The 21,968-nt window shown below is 37.5% G+C and overlaps 1 protein-coding gene across 3 annotated transcripts in view; it reads right to left on the minus strand.

The window, feature by feature from the left end:
- Positions 1–21,968, minus strand: part of KIF13B (kinesin family member 13B) — a 217,554-nt gene that overhangs the window by 98,937 nt on the left and 96,649 nt on the right. For all 3 annotated transcript variants that reach the window (XM_059697578.1, XM_059697576.1, XM_059697577.1), the window contains exons 11-14: positions 16,631–16,843; positions 15,167–15,277; positions 10,842–10,976; positions 345–475 (exon numbers count right to left, since the gene is read on the minus strand). In XM_059697578.1, the coding sequence (XP_059553561.1) occupies positions 345–475; positions 10,842–10,976; positions 15,167–15,277; positions 16,631–16,843 (590 nt within the window). The remainder of the gene's footprint in view (positions 1–344; positions 476–10,841; positions 10,977–15,166; positions 15,278–16,630; positions 16,844–21,968) is intronic.

Here is a 21,968-nt window from a genome sequence, read left to right on the forward strand (position 1 = left end):
GATATCTTCACTAAGTGAACTTAAAAGCAAACCAAGGCTAAATGTCCTCCAACTGGTGTACTTTCTTCCTCTTAAAAATTATTGTGACATGCCCTGATTGGTTTGGCTCAGTGGATAAAGCATCAGCCTGGGACTGAAGGGTCCCGGGTTCAGTTCCAGTCAAGGGCATGTACCTTCGCTGAGGGTACATCCCCAGTAGGGGGTGTGCAAGAGGCAGCTAATCGATGTTTCGCTCTCATCGATGTTTCTGACTCTCTATCCCTCTCCCTTCCCCTCTGTAAAAAAATCAATAAAATATATTTTAAAAAATTATTGTGACATTAACACTAATTAAAGTACATTACCTGGTGTTCCTTTGAGGAGTCAGGATAACCTGGCCTTCTGGCGTGATGTCTATAATACAGTGTTCAGGAAGAATTCCCATGCCACACAGCTGGATATCTTGGGAATTTGCCGAACCTATCAATGTATGCTCCTACAAATGAATCAAATACACTGATTAATACCATATTCTTACATGTATACAAAGTAAAATAATCTACTCTGAGCCCTCTTATATTAATTAATCCATTACCTTAGCTAAGAGATTTTTAAAGCAAATGGAATAGCATGGGGAATTTCTGGCTTTCTCTGAAAATCATTTGACAAGTTCTATTTCCTTTAGGGAATAATACACTGAGTTGAGTTATACCTTTTAAACTGAAAACTACAGTTTTATATTAATGCCTCTACTATAATCATTATTTTCCATTGCAACCTTTTTATATATATATATATATTTTTATTGATTTTTTACAGAGAGGAAGGGAGAGGGATAGAGAGTTAGAAACATCGATGAGAGAGAAACATCGACCAGCTGCCTCCTGCACACCCCCCACGGGGGATGTGCCCGCAACCAATGTACATGCCCTTGACCGGAATCGAACCTGGGACCTTTCAGTCCGCAGACCGACGCTCTATCCACTGAGCCAAACTGGTTCTGGAGCAATCTTTTTTTGTTGTTGTTAATCCTCACTCGAGGATATATTTTCCTTTGATTTTTAGAGAGAGTAAAAGGGAGAGAGGACGAGAGAGAGAAACATTGACATGAGAGAGACACATCAATTGGCTGGGGCCAGAGATCGAACCTATAACCCAGGTACATGCCCTTGACCAGAAACCGAATCCTCAACCCTTTGATATACAGGCAACACTCTAACCACTGAGCAAAACTCCAGAGCTCCAATGCAATCTTGATTCCAAATATTTTATGCTACTCTCAGAGCATGAGCCATTGGCCAAGGATGTACCAAAAATATTGCTCTGAAAACTACACGTACTTAAATTGCACATCACTTACCTGGTCTCAATTAAGATAAGTCAACTATAAAGATAAAATGTTATTCAAATGTAAGAAACTAAAAAGACTAAAATTATTTTCTGAATCACATAGTCTCTTTAAACCTCATTAGAGATATGACAGGTGTGTTTTTTTCACCGTAGACCCCCTAATTACGCAATTCTCTACACTCCAATCACTAGCCTCACTTTTTGCAGGTTACTGAGAAAATGGATATAAAAATCAAGCTCCCTCTTATGCGTTTCAACATCTGACTGTCCATCCATGATTAAATGTTCACATGAGCTGGAAGTGTCCTAGGCCACCTTCTCCTTCTACTCAGCTAAGTCAGGGGTCAGATATGAAATAGTTTAGGCTTCTGAGTCACACGCAACTACTCAATTCTGCCCTGTAATGTGAAAGTAGCCAGACAATATACAAATGACCAGGTGTGGCTACTTGCCAATAAAACTTTATTTATGAGCACTTAAATTTGAATTTCATATAATTTTCAGGTGCTTGAAATATTAAGATTCATTTGATTTCTTTTCAACCATCCAAACAATGTACTAGCTCCTGGGCCAGAAGCTAGATTTGGCCTAGGTGGCTGACTCCTGACCAGGAGGATCTCATCCAGTTCCATGAGCTTTAACACTAGAAAGACTGAAATTTAGTATATACCTATATTGCCCAAAAGCAGTCAAAATGACTGCATTGTGAAAGAATAATATCGGAGCACTCTTCATTTATGTTCCTTAGCTTTTCCAATAACTCACTTCTATTCGACATTTCTTTCATGAATTTGGGGCGCAAAAGAAATAAAATAAACAACTTATTAGAACAAGTATCACTGCATAAAGATTCGAATAACAAGTACTAGTTTAGCTTATTGAGCAACTGCAACTTATCAAGTATCAACAATTTATCATGTACTTGCATGTTATCATGTGACGGTAATCGAAAAAAAATGAAAACTGTTATTTCAATACAGAGCCGAACTGGTCTTATAAGAAATTTACTCAATTCAATAATAAGAGTCTAAAATTTCCCAAGCAGTCAAAATGACTGCTTTTGGGCAATATAGGTATAACACATATATATATACCGGAAATGAAGGAGGGGGAGGTAACTACAATTATTAATAAATGCATTTATATGTTGTACAAAAAGTCACAAAATTCTAAGACATTGTGTCCTTATATACATAATTGTTTTTCTAATTGAAATTAAAAAGCAGTCAAAATGACTTCCTTGGGCAATCTAGTGTTAAATACTGTCTACATAATAAATTAAATCACCAACCCAGAACTACAGACTTGAGTTCCATTATTCCCCACCTCTATGACCACAATCCTAATCTCAGTCACCGTTATTTCTTGCAGACCTGGAAGAACCTGGCTGTCTGAAGACATTTCAAAGTAAAAGGGCCAAAGCAGAGCCTTTTTCCACCCCCAATCCACCCCCACAATGACTCTATTCCTGTCCCCCAAAATAATGGTGTTACCACCACCCAGTTAGGCAACTAAAAAGCTAAAATGCTATCTTCAAGTCCTCTCTATCCTTTATCAGTCTACTCCTCGCCCCATGTCAATCAGGAAATCTGTATGGACTCACCCTCCAAAACATATAAGGAATCAGCTCATTTCCCCCACCTCTGTTGTCATATCCTAGTCTCCTGCCTGGGTGAACACAGGGGCTTCCTACTATTTTTCTATGTCTACTCACCCACCCCTGTCCACTCCCACCACAACAGCTGATCATGTGATCCCCCTATTTAAAACTCTCTAGTGGTTTCCTTTTGAAGGTCTAATGAAATCCAAATTCTTACCAGGCTTTACAAAACACTGTGATCTGCCCCCAGCCCCTATGCTAGCACCCACCACTCTCTCTCTCTCCTGGAGCTACACCCAGTCACATTGGCCTTTTACCTGGTCTTTGAGTACACTGGCTGTTTCTTCTGTCTGAAATGTTCTTCCCCTGTTCTTGATATTGGTAGTTTCCTGCCATTTCTATCTCAGCTTTTATGGGCATATCCTCAGAGAGGTGAATCCTGAACTGACTATTAGAAATAGCCACCCATCACTCTCACATTTGAATTCCTACATAGCTCTGACTTTCCATGTCAGAGATGATATAGCTCTGCCACCTCCAGAGCTAACATGGAAGCTCCATGAGAGCAGAGAAGAGCCACACCTACTCCCCACTGTAACCCAAGCAGTTAACACAGGCCTTACACACAAAGGGATTAAGTAAATATAAAAGGAAAATAAATGAACTATCATCTCCCTTAACCTTCCCTTCAGACTCAAAAGAAGATGATTCTCTCTTCTTGGCTGGTAACACTTCTAATTATATTCTGAGTTCTAGTTCTTCCCAGGTCATCTGGGATCTCAATCTAATATAAAGGCCTCTTTCCCTGTGGTATTTTTACTTCCCTCTTTCTGGGGGTTTCTTCTCTCAACAACATTGCAGTGGTGTTTCCAAGGAAACAAAGGGTTGGGATCCAGCACTGTGCCATGGTATCCTGTTCAATCCTCAAGATATATATATATATCTCAGAGGACATTCCAGAAAATGTCTACTGCTCACTTTTAGCTGAGGCTTCATGGCCAATCACATACTTTCTTAACCTGGAGAATAGGGCTTGACCAGGTGTAAACTATAAGTAATGCTTTTGTGATATTCAATAGCAGAATCTATTCCATGCCTGACTCCATTCCCCAATTGGGTTCCTCCTTCCCTGTCTTACAACACCAAACAAAAGGTGGAGAGAAATTCCAAAAGGAAAAAAAAAAAAAGAATCCAAGGAGAAAAAGATCATCTAAAAAAGAAAAATGCCCCAAAGTACTAGCCTTAGGCCATTTCTACATCTAATCACTTTCCTCCTACCATGGGAAATTCTAGCAGGAGTCCTAATTATGCCTGTAGAATCCTTTTCTGTACTGGGGATAGAGGTGGAGAAACATTTGCATCATGAGGTTGCAGAAAGGAGAAGAGAACAAGAAATTGAAAACCTGTTTGAAAAAATAAGTAAATTTCCCTTACCTGGCAAAAGAAATAGACATACAAGTCCAGGAAGTGCAGAGTCCCAAACAAGAGGAACCCAAAGAGCCCCACATCAAGACACATCATCAATAAAATGCCAAGGGTTAAGACAAAGAGAGAATCTTAAAAGCAGCAAGAGAAAAGCAGTTAGTTACCTATAAGGGAGCACCCAGAGGAATGTCAGTTTCTCAACAGAAACTATGCAGGCCAGAAGGGAGTGACAATAAATATTTAAAGTGATGAATAGCAAGAACTTACAACCAAGATTACTCTACCCAGCAAAGCTATCATTTAGAATTGAAGGTCAGGTAAAGAGCTTCACAGAAAAAGCTAAAGGAGTTCAGCATGATCAAACCAGTATCAAATGAAATGTTCAAGGGTCTTCTTTAAGAAAAAGAAAACAAACAAACAAACATGAATAATAAAATGGCAACAAATACATATCTATCAACAACTGAATCTAAAAAACAAAATAAACAAACAAGGAATCTGAAGAACAAAATAAACTGATGAATATTTATTCTTGGCTCAGTGGCTAGAGCATTGACCTGCGGATTGAAGGGTCCTAGGTTCGATTCCAGTCAAGGGCACGTACCTCGGTTGCAGGTTGGGGGAGCATGCCAGAGGCAACCAATAGATGTGTCACTTTCACATTGGTATTTCTCTGTCTCTCCCTCTCCCTTGCACTCTCTTTAAAAATCAATGTAAATAATATCCTCAGGTGAGGAGTAAAAAAAAAAATAGAACCAGAGGAATGGAAATGTGGAACAGACTGAAAAATCTCAGAGGGAAGGGGGAGGGGAGGGGAAGAGATTAACCAAAGAACTTTATACATATAACCTATGGACACAGACAATAGGATGGTGAAGGCCTAGGGTGGGGCGGGAACCAGGTGGAGGGAAGCAATGGGGGTAAAAAGGGCCGGAACATCTGTAATAATCTCAGCAATAAATTTTTTTAAAATTCTCAGAAATAAGATATTAACTCAAACATGTACTTGTCTAGTCCAAATTCTAAATGAAAAATTATATTTTTCAACAAATATATTGAGCACCTATTTTGAGCTGAGCACTGAGCCACTAAAGCCAAAAAACAGGAGAGTTCCTAATTATAGAGCTTACACTATAAATGATTATTTAAATATCTCATTTAGGGTTATAATCTATCCTAATTTGAATGATGATTTGCTGAAATCTCAAATATCAAGTTCCAAAAGCTCAATTCTGACAAAGTTTTACTCTTTGATGTTTAAACAAGTTAAACAATAAGCTTTTTGATAAGTTCTTCCTATAGAGCTCTAAACACTGCAATAAAATATCAATGAGGAAAAAATTAACTTATCAAGGGTTGGTATAGAAGTTTATCTAATCAGTAACTAAATTCTGTGAAGGAACAAGGTAATTAAAATAAAAGTTAATCAGGGATAGGCTTTTAGTCTCTACATGATATATGAGTATAATGAATGACTCTTTAAAAATACTAGTTTTAGGGAGCATTTGAGATCTTGCTCCTTGGCATATGTTGTCAGTTTGGCTCAAATAAATTCATAAAAATTCAAAAAATATACTAGTTTTAGGGAAAACTTTAGCAAACACAAAATATTGCTTTAAAATCTCGGAAACAATAAAAAATAGAAATGGCTTTTTAACCTTTCTTCATTTAAATTTAATTTCACTGGAGATGATTAGTTCACTATTCTATGAATTTAATGGACCTTGCTTCCTTTATGAATGAACTACTACCTTTGTGGCTTTCTTGAGACTCTCCCTTTGATCAACTAAGTCCTAAAGGGTGGGGAAATAAAGGAGAGAGACAGGACATGTTCATTAGTGACATAGCACAGTGTGGTTTTTCCCTTCCTGCAATCAGGGAAAGCAGCATATTAGTACAGCCTGTGCAGCCCCTCAACCTTATCAATATTCACAATTTCTGAAGGGAAAAGTAAGTGAATGCCAGGGAAAATAAGCAAAAAAGTTTTTGTTACTCTTTACATATCTAAATAATCAAAATTCTTTAACAGTCCAGACTGTGTGGCTCATGCTGTTAAAGAATGGTGGTTGAGCATCAACCCACACACCAGGAGGTTACCAGTTGAATTTAGGGTCAGGGCACATGCCCGGGTTGCAGACTCAATCCCCAGCAGGGGGCGTGCAGGAGGTAGCCAGGTAATTGATCAATTTTGATGTTTCGTTCTCATCATGTTTTTCTCCCTCTCTCCCCCCCGCCTTCCTCTCTCTCTAAAATTAATAAAAACATTTTTTTAAAAATTCTTTAACCAAGAACTCACTCTTGCTCAACATAACCAAGACTCTGAAGACAGCTTTTCTGGAATGGAGGTAGAGAAGGAAGAAAAGTTATCTGCCTGTTTTTTTACATTCAATACTAAAATAGATGATCCAAACTGCTGCCATCCAAGAACTTCTAACATGCCACAACTTGTTATTCATCTTGGTTTTCTTGAAGCTTGGTACACAGCTCCATAAGCACTGAATGACAGCTGTCCTGCCATTCTGATCACCTCAATTAGTGATTGGCAAAGATAACAACATGAAGTTTTCTTTCAATGGGAGCTATGCTATGGGGTCAACATGTGCTTTGAAGCTTCTACTAAATCACTGTACAAATCTTTATCAAGTGTGCATAGGTATAATATGCCTCAAATCCTTCAGAATCGCCCTTGCTTTCCCAGCCATTGATAGTTGACTTACGTGTGTGTATGGTGTCAGAGGGGGTACTAGGCTTTTGGGGTGATCATTTCATAAGTTATATACATGTCTAATCACTGTTGTACACCTGAAATTAATATAATATTGTATGTCAACTATAATTGAAAATTTTAAAAATTACTTTAAAAAATAGCTGACATGTGAAAAGAGTAGACCCAGAACTACATAAGCAAAGTAACTCTCCTGAAAGATTTGGTTGGATGATTCAGAGGCGTGATTGGACTCAATCACACTATGATCCCATTTCTATAATTTAAAAATATGTATCAGTATAAATCCATACACATACATATGGGGATAGACCCAGAGGATACAGATAAATATACCAAATATTGACTATGAACATCCCTGCATGTTTGAATTAGGATGGTAACCACCACCCCCTTCTTTTTCTAATATGTCTTCATAAAGCTTTTTAAGGGGGGGAAGTATATTACTACCATAATGTTTATAAGGTGAGGGAAGCAGCTCTTCCCTCTAGAAGATTGGCTCATGCTGGAATGAATCTCCAAGTTGACCTCAGAACTCAGGCAGGTCTTGCTTTGCATGTGAGCACAGGACATAAAAATAACTGTGCAAGGAGATCTTACTAATCAATGGGAAAGTTGCAATTATCCTATGACTTTTAAAAATGTCTATAAAAACATTAAGAATTCTCTTACTGCTATAATGTACAGGGAAATGAAAAACTAGTGAAACATTTATTTAGGATGCTGCACTGAAATTTAAAGCATTTTATTTTTCTTTATATAAAGCTTTTCCAGAGTTGTCTGAACAGTGGTTGCCATCTTCTCAATACATAACTTACAATACAAAGTGAGCTTATGGTCCATGCATTGGCAAACTGTTATACTCCTTTCTAAACTTCTATCATTTTATCCTTTGTGCTTTCAATGTTGCAAAATATCTATGGGAGTTCCTTATCTAAGTGTTGTCTGGCGCACCCCTTTGACACATCTTTATCATCACAACCACTTTCACTATTTACCTTGATAAATTCACCCTCACTATGTTCCTCTGGCCGTGCATCTAGAGAATCTCATGAGTTGGGGCAGTGCCAACATTGTTTACTAAATCATGGCAACTAGAATTTATGTATATCATCACTATGTAAAGCACGGATTGCCTGTACATGAAAATAAGTTGCAAAATTATCTTGTGAGTTATCTTCTATCTAGGGCAATGATGGCAAACCTATGACATGCGTGTCAGAGGTGACACGCGAACTCATTTTTTTGGTTGATTTTTCTTTGTTAAATGGCATTTAAATATATAAAATAAATATCAAAAATATAAATCTTTGTTTTACTATGGTTGCAAATATCAAAAAATTTGTATATGTGACATGGAACCAGAGTTAAGTTAGGGTTTTTCAAAATGCTAACACACCGAGCTCAAAAGGTTCGCCATCACTGATCTAGGGTTTGGCCACCATACCTCACCTCTGCCAGTTCTAGACAGAACAAATAAATGGAAGATACTGTTCTGGAAGAGAACCATACAACTTGGAACTAGGAAGAACATTAGAGATATTTTAATCCAGTGCCCTCATTTTACAAGTGGGATGCCCAGAGATGTTAGGTCATCTGCCCAGCATCTCTATTGACTTGAGAATTTGAAAGCAAAAAAATACAAAATACACAGCCTCCGAATTCATCCGTCCCACATCACGGTATAGCTTTACTGAAGCAAAAACTGTTCTTGGACTGAGATCATCCTTTTGAAGGTGCTTGGTCATGAATATACTCTCGTCATGGGGTTGGCCTGGACAGTGAAGAAATCCACCCTGCCTCAAATCCTGCCAAAGCAGGGTTCACCACACAGTCTGAAACAGAATCCCAGCACCTCCACACAAGGCGGCCAGAAATATTTTGACTACCCTCCAAAAGCCTTTAAATAGTTTCTTTGTTTAACTTTTTAGTTAAGGAACAGATATGAATCAGTTTTTTTCTGGAGTGTCTGTGTTTGTGTTTTCCAATTTGAAATTCGCCACATCAGAAAGAGAAAGAATTCGTAGTTCTGAGAAGTAAAAAGGGCAGAATATTTCAAGTCCTGTTCTAATATTGCATCTCTCCTAAAGATGTGAATATCTACAGCTGACATTCTAACAAAATATTGCCAACACTGTCTAGAAGCACATTAAGTGATGTGATAATACATCATATATATTTAATTGATTTTTTTTGAAAGAGAGGAAGGTAGAGGGAGAGAGAGAAACATCGATATGAGAGCGAAACATCAATTGGCTGCCTCTACAGGGAATTGAGCCTTAATCCGGGCATGTGCCCTGACAAGGAATCAAACCAGCAATCTTTCCATGCATAGGATGATGCCCAACCAACTAAGCCACACTGGCCAGGGCTTAAAAAATTTTAATTGATTTTTAGAGAGAGAGGAAGTGAGAGAGAGAATACTACATCATATTTTTTCGATAAGGATAATGTGCATAAAGTACCACAGAGAATATCAAATGTGAAAATGATATGTGGAATATTTCATATTTGTATAGTCCTTCTGTTTATATGGAGCTTCTATATATACAATCTCATTTAATCCTCACAGGAAGTCTGTGAGGTTGCCAGACAGAGAAAACTTCCATTTATAGAGAAGAATATGCAGGGGATGGCAAAGGACTTGAGATCAAACTTCTGTTAAATAGTGATGTGGACTAGAAACACAGTGTTGCTCCCATTGCAGCAAAGTACCTGATAACCCACACGATTGTATGTATCAAAGACATGATTTAACCACAGTTATAATACCAGTAATAAAACATGGTATTCAAAATTACACCATGTAGTTAGTTATCCCAGGATATCTTTGAAAAAAACTGGGAAACTAGCCAATACGTCATGAACTCTTTAGTCTCTTTGTAAATGAAACCACACAATTCTCTCATTTTAAAGCAGTTTCCAACTTTACCAGTTCATTATCTTTACTTTCCTAGTCACCTTAGTTAAAACCACACATATTATGAGGAGGGAAATTTTCCTCCTAATATTTATTAACCTCCTGTGAGAATCATATAGTCCATTATATAACTCACTTATGCTCTGGGCTTGATAAAAACAATTTGGGGTCACTCCTCATGATTTATGTAATCTCAGGATTCATAAATTTGTCTTTTGTCTTCTTCCTGATGTGTCCCACTATTTATAGCTTTCAATATACATCAGCATTTGTTTTATTCCTATTCCACACTCTGACCCTTCCAGTCTCTAAGTGACTTATTCTCTCTTTTTTTTGTAAGTTGATAATCCAAATTTTTAAATTTTCCTAAGAGTTACTGGAAACACAACTTTCATATCAAGTGATCCTATGAATATAACTTTCTTCAAACATTTCCTCTTGTAAGCTAACAAAGCACTCACACAAAGGCATGCTTCATATAAACCACAAAAGGTTCAGTCTACTAATGAATCAGTTTTAAGTCATTCCTTAAGCTTTAAAGTAGTGTATTTAACAATCTGGTATAAATCAAATTAAAGAATAATAGCTAAGCTACTTAATTTGTTAGAAATAAAATCAGAATATCATTGTTTATATTACAAGGTTGAATGATATCACTCAAAAAATTAAAAGGGAAACTATTCCAGAAACCCAAGATTTTTCTACACTTCAGCTTATTCAAATAAAAACAATTGGCTAATTCATTATTTTGAATAAGCGTAGGTCTCCAATTTAAAAAAAAAATGCTGTGAAACACTGTTCTATTTCGTGACAGGAAATAGTAGCAAAGCCTATTACTTCACCTTTAAATAGTAAACCAGAAGTTCATTCAAAGCAGGATCAGCATTCAGATTAACAAGGAAACATTTATCATCCCCGACTTTAATTCCAGAAGATTGAAGGGATATTCCAAGACTTTCAAGTTGTTTCTGTCGCTCCTGTAAAGGTATTAGAGAAGTATTAATTCCATAGCTATTGATGCAGTGAGATATAAAGGATCTTATGTTAGAGTAATTATTGAATAACCTTATAAGTCAAATATGTTAACTTAGAACATGGCATTATAGATTACTAGAGGCTTGGCCTGGCCTGCGCCCTCTCACAATCCAGGTACCCTCGGGGGATGTCGGAGAGCCAGTTTTAGCCCAATCCCCACAGGCCAGGCCAAGAGACCCCACCAGTACATGAACCCGTGCACCAGGCCTCTAGTATGCATATAAGATATTTGGTTAATCTCTTTCCACCTTTCCCCCTCCCCACTTCCCTCTGAGATTCATCAGTCTGTTCTATGTTTCCATGCCTGTGCATGGAGCGTCTTCCCCCTGGTGGTCATTGCATGTCATAGCTACCGGACGGTCAGCCAGTCACTTAGGCTTTTATATACATAGATTGCATTTTTTTTCTCTTTCCAAACTATGTAATGTTATTTTACTTTATTAATTTTTTCATTTTGAAAAATAAAGCCATTACAAATAACAACCAAGTATACTAAGTTCTCAATTTTCATTCTTGAAAATAACATCTTGAATTCAACTTTCTCACTTAATTCTGTACATATGAGCAAATGTACATTTGTTTTACTCAACTGTGATGTTTATAAACAGCCAAGTTTTCAACACACTTTCTACTTGATGCCTCAGTGACTCCCCAGCCAGGATGAAAGCCAAACTCCTTCAGCGAAGTCCACAAAGCCCTTCAATCTGGCCTATTTAATGTACTCCCATCGTCACATCTTGTCACTCATACTTTCAAAACCTATACTGCAGTTGCATGGAACATCTTCCAGGTCCCTGCAAGTATGGAGAATGCTCTATTTAGCTTAAGAGACTTTACACCTGTGTCTCCTAGCTGGAGCACACTTGTTCTCAACTGGTAGCTGTTTACTTGCCCATTTCTCTACGTGGCATGCATCCTATCTATCCACTATGTACTCCCAGCGCAAAGCATAACACACAGTGAGCACTCAAACGCTGGTCTTATAAATTTATCAAAATAAAACTTGCATATGCACTCAAGTGCTATTTTCATAAGAATATGAACGTTTCTTTTTCTGTGCCTACTGTCACTGAATCCTCAATATATGAATGGATACATATGAATCCTGCAACTGATGCTCTATAATTAAGGTATATGAATTGGGTCAGAGAAAGGTGTCTGGCCATTATAAATAGCAAGCAGTAATGAATCACTGCCACCAAGGACTTTTGATTCTGGGGAAAGACAAAACATGCAAAGTCATTTAATTAGGGCCACACAATAAATATGCAGTATAATTAACTCACAGCTTCAGAATCTTGCTGTTTCTAGGGATACCATCCTAATTTACATGGCCACTGCAATCCAGTCAATACATTTCGCCTAGAAGTATACTATTACAAAAGTTGGGATATTTTGTTTCTGGGTTTTTTAATCAAGTCTCCCTTCTAACAAAAAACACTACGGGGTTCTTTTAGAAGTTCTGATTGGTGTAGCATCAGACATTAGAGTTTTCAGCTTTCAGTTCTAAGAAATGATTACCCTTGATAAAGAACATGTTCCTAAAATGAGGAGAGCAATTCTGACTTATCTTGTGTAGTCCTTTCTAAGGCAAGAATCTTTTACATAAGAATTTGGGTAGGCAATTAAAGAATTATCCCAAGAATAAAAAGAAACATACTTGCTAACTCCTGATCATGTCCAGGTTTTGATTTCAAGAGTAGAAAAAAATGAAAATAAGAGATTGTTTGGTATCACAGGTATGTCACTGGGCTTAGAAATTAGTCAACTTGAGTTCTGTCTGTTTACTCAAAAATATTATTGAACACCTACTTGAGAAACAAAAAGTAAGGCCTTTTTTCTTGAGAATCTTACTCACTCATCTTACCTAATAATAGACAAACATGTAAATTGACTATCCCTCCACTACACTCACCAGCCAATCAGAAGAGTATGCAAATTAAACCAACAAAGATGGTGGTTAATTTGCATACATAGGCGCAAAGCGGCAGAGCAAAGACAGAAGGCTCCAGGCCGGAGCAGCGAAGACGGAAGGCTCCGGGCCTGAGCAAAGGCCTGGGTCCCGGGTGCTGGAGGAAAACTGGTGCAGGCAGCCAGGGGAAGGGAAGGCCTATTGTACGAATCTCTTCGTGCAACGGGCCTCTAGTTAGGTAATAAAACTGTACACACAAAAATTGAACAATAGTAATGTACTGCATGGCTTTAGGGTCGGAAGGGTACAGACAGCTGCCCCTGACTTCAATGGCAGGGATGCGTGGGGCTGGCCCACTAGAGAAGCTGCCACAGTGCACAGAGCACTCTGAGAGCCCAGACTGGGGACAGACATGTGGAAAGTCCTTCAAAAATGAAATCCATTTAACTTAGTTTACCCAGATGTTCTCAAGGTTATCTGGCCGTGGACCATTTTTATCTCAGGAGACTTTATTAACAATTTCTGCTATACTGTCAGAGATACCTTTCAGAGAATGTAAGGCAATTTTGGAAGGAGATCAATGATCAACAGATCCAGTGAGAGAGGAGAAGAAAGCTCAGCAGTACTGAAGCCTGGGGGCTTAGAAAGATAAGGCATTAGATAAAATCAGGCATAGTCCCCAAAAAGGACATCTGAGAGAGGCCGAGAACAGCTAGGTAAGGAAAGATGCTAAAGATAAGATTCGCTAGCACAGCAATCTCACTTAGACCTACCCTCTTTTGTATCAGCAAAGCAATCCAAGCACAAGAGCACTTCAAAGTCAATGTTTTATTTTGGAGAACTCAAAGAGTTCACACAAATTAGTTCCCAACCGAACAATTATCGGAATGATATAGTTTATGAAAAACAGAAGAGTGAAATATGTAATGAGAAATAAAGTTTATACCTTGGTATATTGTCTTCTCTGTAACTTGAAGAATAGGGTTTAAAATAACCCAATGTGGTGACATAGATAAAATAAGATTGGTCATATATTATATTGACCTTTAATGAAACTCGGTGATGAGTATATGTGGATTTATTATACTCTTATCAATTTTGAAGTTGACTATAATAAAAATGTTTTTAAATGGACTTAAAGCCTCGTTTGCATTACTATAAATATAACATCCCACTTCATACTACATAATAGTAATGTCCTACAACTTCTGATATATATAGATTGGTTCTGGACAGCACATTTAAAGATGTAATCTGCTGGGAGGCAAAATAAATGGCAAGTTCTATGTGCCTGCCAATCCAGGGAACAGTTGAAAACACAAGAGATTTTTAAGTTTAGAAAAGGAGGGTAAGAGGCAGAGGTGATTTTAAATATCTGGTCAATAATTGTCTTTCAGGGCTGTTGGGAGGATTAAATAAAATACTGTACTTAGTATAGGCCCTAACACATATGTGAACCCAATTGACTATTTTATTATTAGTTACTACATAAAATTGGGATACTTTTTCTTTTAGCTTTGGAAGAATAAACTGAGGCCAATGAGCAGAAATAAAAGAATAAAAGACTTCTATTAAATAGCTACATTAGAGTTGTCCAATCATGAAAAGACTGATTGAAGGGGTACTGAGCTCTACATTATCATATATGTTTCTAAAACAGAGGCAGAATGAACCATCTAACAGGAAAGCCATAGCGTAAGTCTTTTATGACTTAGCTGGACATTTTAGGATTTTATCCAAATGCTAATGCTTCCACCCTAAGATTTCACAACTCGATATCAAGTGTTCTAAAAATGAGAGTCACCTCAGATTTAAGAATTTCATATTACTTTTACTGAGTTGTCATATGGAAGCAAGAATCTCACAACCTAATATCTACTGCTAATAATTTTGTGGTTGGGGCAAATTTCTGTAGGTCTGCAAAGTACTTAATAGAATTGGATGTTCAGAGCCAGAGGCTATAAAGTAGCTCTTCATTAAAAATTTTTTTATTACCCTAAAAAATTCTTTCTTACATGATGAACAATTAATTGTAATCATGTCTTTTTTTTATCCTTCAAATAAACTTTGTAAAGTATGAACTCTTGGCATTAGATTCTTATTAATGGTGCTATATTTGCCATCCTCAAAGCGAGAAAACTAAAATAGAATCAGAAACGCCCTCTGAGGTGCCTGGCACAAACTGCCATGAGGTTTCTCTCTAAATCAGGGAACACGAACCTGGGCGATCTCCTCGGTTGTCCTTAATTTCTCCTCCCAGGTCACAGTCATTTCCTGGATTAGCTTCTCTGATTCTTCCAGCCGTTCTTTTAGCTCTGGAGACTTCATTGCCTATAAGCAAAATGTTTATTTCATGAAATGTCTATAAGATGTGCTAAAAAAAAGGATTAGCTAAATCCACAAACCAGAAGTAACCATCTGCCTCCTCTCAGCTCTTTGGCTCCCTGAGGTCTCTGATCTACCTGAGACTTAACTGACTGCCACTGATGCACAGCAGCCGGGCTGTGTGGGTCCCACAGACAAATCCAGTCATTCAGGACGGGTATGAAAGGGAGACAACTCTTTGTCCTTTTCCTCCAACATTTAATGAGATAGTTCAAGCTATCAAGGGCTTATTCTTTAAATCCCCCTCAGCCGTATATCAGTCATACAAGATTCATTCTAGTCTTTACTGATGACGACTTTGGGTATTTATCCAAGTACGCACAGACTACATTTGTACATGTTGCAAACTAGATGGTGTTATTACTATCAAGAACAGAGACACAAAATTTCAAAGAATCCTGATGAACTTTAAGAGTATTCCTTAAACATAGGATAAAATTCAACAGGCAAAAATATGGTCAAGATAATAGTTTTGACCATGTATTTTACCAATTTACTACCAGAAAACAGGCTATGACAAAGAAGAAAGCTATGGTCCTGCCACAGGAAAGAGTCCCACAGTGCTGGCAAACTGTGGGAACAGAAAGGCTAATTAGAGGAGGAATCATGATTCTGATATTTTATTCCTCTTTTGACAAAAGGCTGAGCATTCAGTTGTAGGTGAGAATTGTGTAGGTTTCAAAGTCAGTTATGGAACATAAAAGCACATATTATAGAATGCTCAAAGAATACTGGAAATAGAGTACCACTAAATAGATGGGTACTGCTGGTATAAAATATACTTTCTACAAAAAAATTTAAACCACAACATGGCAAAAATAGATTATTAAGGTATGAAAGATCTCCTTAAGATTTCCATTCTGACAGTGAACAAATGATAAACACAAATCTGTTTTATTCTTCTTCCAATTAGTTTATGCACATTCTCCACCATTTTCTGCACTAAAATTTAATTATATGCATTTTTTAAGTATCTCTCTTATTCTCCCTTATTCTATTACACCTCTTCTCTCTTGTCTGCTACCTATACTATAGAATGAAACAGTTTCTCAATTCCTTTTATTCTTTCTTCCCATTGAATCTTTTAACACCTATAAAAATTCTCTAAATTGCAATTATGACAATCTGTCTTCCTTTATTTATTACTCATCTCAAATCTCTCTTCCTATAGGAAATTCAAAAATTCTAAGTGAATTACTCATCACTTACAGCTAAAGGGGAAGAAAATTCAAGTTTAGCTTTACTAGATTTTCCTGACCTAGACCCATACATAAGGCATCACTCAGCTATGCCTTATACCTCTGCTTTGGTTAGCTGCTCTCGGAGTTTTTCTACTTCTTCTCTTAAATCTCGGATGATTCGTGCGTTAGGATCCTCATTCACCACAGCGTGGTTCACGATGTGCTTGGCGCGGTCTGCATACCGCAGAGTTGAAAGGGTTTCGTCATAGTTATCAGCTGCTGGACTCACAGTAGCTACCATGGCTGTCTTACTGTTGCCCCCAAGACTGTCCTAGAGAAGGAGAAATTGAGTAGCATTTTAAAATTGGTAGAGAACATCATATGAGGAAGTAGAAGTCAGAAATGGTGAGATAATATCCCAAGGTCAAACACATATTTAAGGACCAAGTTGGGACTAAAATACAGATACACTGACTCTCTGTCCCATGATCTTTCTTTTCTGCGAAGTTACTTTTCTGCAAAAGGGAATTTTGGTTTTTGAGAATGGGCAGAGAAATACAATAAAGTCTACCTATATTTTAGTTTAATAAGAATTAATTTTAAGACAATTTGTTCTCTTTTAACAGACAACATGATGCTATAAGTCAGCCAATTACTCAGAATAAAAAGAGAATTTCTTAAATGCCTACAAAATCTTCCTTAGAGGAACTGAACAATTATGATACTGTTATCTGATCAAAGAGTGATTACCTACAATCTACTCCACAAGGCCTTATACTTGGAATCTCTGAGAAGCCTAAATAATGGCCCAGAAAGTGTTGCTGATCAATCACCTTATAAAGTTTTTAAAACAATAATTATACAAAAAGGTACAATTACAATCTTACTAAACAAAAGATACATTAAAGGTATTTCATTTTACTCCTTTGATACCACTTCTAAAACTACTAAAATAGACTTTATGTTCTACACAACCACTTCCACAGGCCAGACAAGGGTGCCGAACAAAAGGTACTCACCCTCATCATACTAAAACTGAAAAGTATAGTGAGAGGGGGTTTGAATAGGCTCCAGCAAATTTAAAATACCACTTTCACTTGAGAATATTAAAAATAACTAAATATAACTGAATTACAAAACTAGCCTTGGGAAATCAAGTCCACCCCCACTCCACTTCACCATACAATGGCCATGGCAGGCAGCCTCTAAAATGCTTTCCACCTCCTTGTAGTAATACCTTCCCTTGAGTGTGGACAGAACTTGTTTATTTGCATCTAAGAAACAGAATACAGCAGAAGTGATAGCATGTCACTTCTGATTATAAGAGGATTGTAGCTTCTATCATGGGTGTTTTCTCTCACCACTGCCATGAGATGAGGTGGTCCTTTGAAGGGACCATAGGAATGAGTTTGGAAACAACTATTTAGGTGAGCATATGCAACCCCTGTCAAGCCTTATGATAACTGCAACCCCATACACTCTGATTGCAGCCACATGGCAGATGCCAGCCAGACCACTTAGTTAGGCTACACCAGGAATCCTGACCCATAGAAACTGTAAGATAATAGATGATTGTTGTTTCTACCTGATAAGGTCTAGGGGTAATATGTCATATAGCAATAGATAAGTACTCATACACTAATATACAATCCCAGGATGAGAAGAATTACCCAAGATAATAAATTCAATACCCTCTTTCAGTAACAGAATATCGCTGAATATAGTCTCAAGATTAGAGAGAACACTCAAACAGGCCAGTAATAAGGAATTCATTAGATCATAAGAAAGCCAACATTACTTTTGGGCAGCATTAACTGACATAAAATTCTTACTTTAGAAGATACAAAGTTTTTCCAATATCAATGTATCTAAAATGTGTTCGAGCATCTGTGATCTATGCAATCTTTGGGCATAGACTTTATTTCATCCTCAGCATTGGTAAATTGAATTACTAGTCTCCCATTCTACCAATAAAAAATCAGAGGTTTATTCTGACAAAGAAGGTTAAATACTCTGCCTAAAGATCCAGAACTAGTAAATTGAACAATATTCTAATACAATTGTATTCTGCCTTCAAGTCCAATATGATTTGACCTGAGGAATAAGTAAGGTGACCTGACACCTTCCCAAATTATTGTGTCCTAGACCCAGAAACAAAATCATTCCCTGGAGTTCATAACAGTTCAATATAATCACAGACAGTGCGTCTGCTTATTCGTCCATTACTGAAAATTTGGGTTTACACAGAAAACATAGCTAAGATCATTTTATCTAGTTAGGAAATACACTGATGCATGAAAAAGGAAGAAAAAATAAGTCATCTGGGCTTTAGGAAGCAAGGGCAATTTCTATGAAGCCTGTATGAGTGTGTGCTTCACTATTCACTTCGAGATGCTGATCTCACATTGCTGGTGCCCAGCTCTGGAACGTTCAGAAAAATGTCAAGAAGAATCCCATGCACATTAATGAAATTCCAATGCCATATATAAAGATCACAGGAATTACATCTCAGATGGCAATTCAGCTCACTGGCAACACCGTGGTGGGGTGCTGCCCTTCAAGAACCCCGGCATTCTGTTAGCCCACATGAACAGCTGGGAAAAGGGGGATGTGTAACAATAAGTGGCAAAGGAGAAAGCAGGCACATTGTGCTTCAATTTGTGCTGAGAAAAGGAAACCTGGCAAACAACAAATCCTTGATATTTTAAAAGCTCTTGTGCATGAGCAACAACAATATGCTTATATTCAAAAATGGCCTCAGGCCATTAGCAAAAAGGAAATGGCAACAAAAGACCTGGCACTCTTTCAAGGAGAAATTATGAAGCTTCTTGTTTACTCTTTAATTGTTTAATTAGGCAAATCAGCTGAGCTTTGTTTCGAATGTAGCAACTGCAAATTAAATGGACCCTAGGAGAGAAATTTAATTTTGGAAGTCAGAATTGTTTAAAGAACTCTTTGAAGTCATTTAATGAAATTATTTCATTTTACAGAGGAGAAGTTGAGACCCAGAAAGAATGACGACTTACCAAAGGTAATAATGCTAATTCAGAGCAGAGTTGAAATTATTCATTCATTCAACTCTTCATGGAGTTTACCATCTAGGGCAGTGGTTCTCAACCTTGGCTGCACATTAGAATCACCTGGGAATCTTTTTAAAATCCTGATTTCTGGGCCTCATCCTCTGGAAATTGTTTCTTTGTTACTAATGTTGTGGACCCACCCCATAACAAAGAAGCAGAATTTCCGGAGGATGAGGCCCAGTAATCAGGATTTTAAAAAGATTCCCAGGTGATTCTAATGTGCAGCCAAGGTTGAGAACCACTGATCTAGGGGGTGATGCTGGTGAGCAAATACTACACGATAAGAACTAAAGTAGGGATAAATACAGTATGGTCTGGGAAAACTGAGAAAGAGCAGAGAGCCCAATCTCAAAAGGTTAGGGAAGATCCCAAAGAAAGTGATATTTGAGACCTTAAGGTGAACAAGCATCACTGGGGCAAAGGGAAGGAGAGTGGTGTAACAGACTGAAAAGAGGAGGAAGAATGTTCCAGAGTCAGAGCAAAGTCCTAGAAGTCACTTAGCTAGAATTGATAATATCAAGAGCAAAAGGTGAACAATAAGAAGTAGGGAGCGGTCAGATTATGAAGGACCTAGTAAGTCACAAGTCATTAAGGAATTCGGACTTTATTGTAAGGGCTTCTGGAAAGTTATTAAAGAGATTTAAGTTTAAGAAGAGCATTAATATAGAAAGAAAATGCAACCTAACTGTAAAGAACAAAATGGACTAAGAAAGCTTAAGGGAGAGGTTTCAATCATGCAAGCGAGAGATGAAGTCTCCATTATGTAAGTGGCAATAAGAATGGGGAAAGTGGATGAATCTGAAAGATAATCATTATTGGAGCATTTGTTACCAGATGTTACTTGATGTTGAGAACCATATTTAGAAGGTTACACACAGAAGCCAAAATCCTCTTAATACAAAATGGTTCTCCACAGGCCACTTACCAAATGAGTAAGCCCTCTACGGCCCCTGAGAGAAGAGCACTCACATCTATGCCTGACCAGGAGTATCATAGTTTCTCCAACTCTCAGATGTTATGAAAATCAAGAGCACAGCATAATTATAATGCAAATACAATGAAAAAAAAAAAGAACTTTACAAAGAAATTGCAAGTCTTATATACGATGAGCACTTTTATAAGTTTAATAAAAGTTACATTGGAGAATACCAGAATCATACCAGGTCAAACAAGGATAGGGAGAGTTAGACTAATTAAGAATTAAAGAAGGAAAAACTAACAGGGACATAAAAGCCACTTCAAAGGAGAATGATTTGCATCTCAATGGATTCCCAGAGGCATTTGGGAAAACTGTTTAAACCCCAAAATGTGTTTTGCAAAAATGTCCCTACTTAGGATCTTGCTTAAGTCAAACAAAATAAAGAAGGTCACATAGTTCTTTTTGTGTGTTTTTTTAAAAATATATTTTATTGATTTTTTACAGAGAGGAAGGGAGAGAAATAGAGAATTAGAAACATCGATGAGAGAGAAACATCGATCAGCTGCCTCCCACACACCTCCTACTGGGGATGTGCCCGCAACCAAGGTACATGCCCTTGACCAAAATCGAACCCGGGACCCTTCAGTCCACAGGCCAATGCTCTAGCCACTGAGCCAAACCAGTTAGAGCAAGAAGGTCACATAGTTTTTAAGGGAAAAAAAGAGACAAAAATCAAAAGAAGTATTCATTTTTTAAGCTTGAAAATTTACACATAGAAGTTACTATTTTAACCTAATTTTACTAAACAATATAAAGTCAAATTTTTAAGAAAGGGTTTTGTTTTGTTCCTCAAGTTCAAGTATTTCCAATAATTTCTATCAACACTGGCAACAGTCAAGTGCTTCTCCTCCTAATCAAAAATAACCTTTGATGACCTTTTGCCTACACAAAGAAGATGGGCAGCGAAGCCCAGCATTCCAACCTTGTTTCTGTCTCCATTGCCTCTTCTGTAAAACAGGAACACCACCATTTACCTTCCAGGGGTAACTGAGACCATGTACATGAAGCACTTAGCATGGTACCTGATTCTACTAAGTTCTCCTGGCCTCCAGCCTACGGAATGGCCATTAGGCCAGTGGTTGGCAAACTCATTAGTCACCAGAGGCAAATATCAATAGTACAACCACTGAAATTTCTTTTGAGAGCCAAATTTTTTAAACTTAAACTATAAAGGTAGATACATTGTTATTAACTTAACTAGGGTACTCCTAAGGCTTAGGAAGAGCCACACTCAAGGGGCCAAAGAGCCGCATGTGGCTCGCAAGCCGAAGTTTGCCGACCACGGACCTAGGCCATTTTACCTATATCAACTACAAAAGGTATTTCCTATTGTCTATTTAAGTGGACTGAAGTAGCAACACTGAAACAATAGGACAATAACTATTCTGTCTTTTAAA

Source organism: Myotis daubentonii, chromosome 5, assembly GCF_963259705.1.
Source record: "Myotis daubentonii chromosome 5, mMyoDau2.1, whole genome shotgun sequence".
Taxonomy (NCBI): Eukaryota; Metazoa; Chordata; class Mammalia; order Chiroptera; family Vespertilionidae; genus Myotis; species Myotis daubentonii.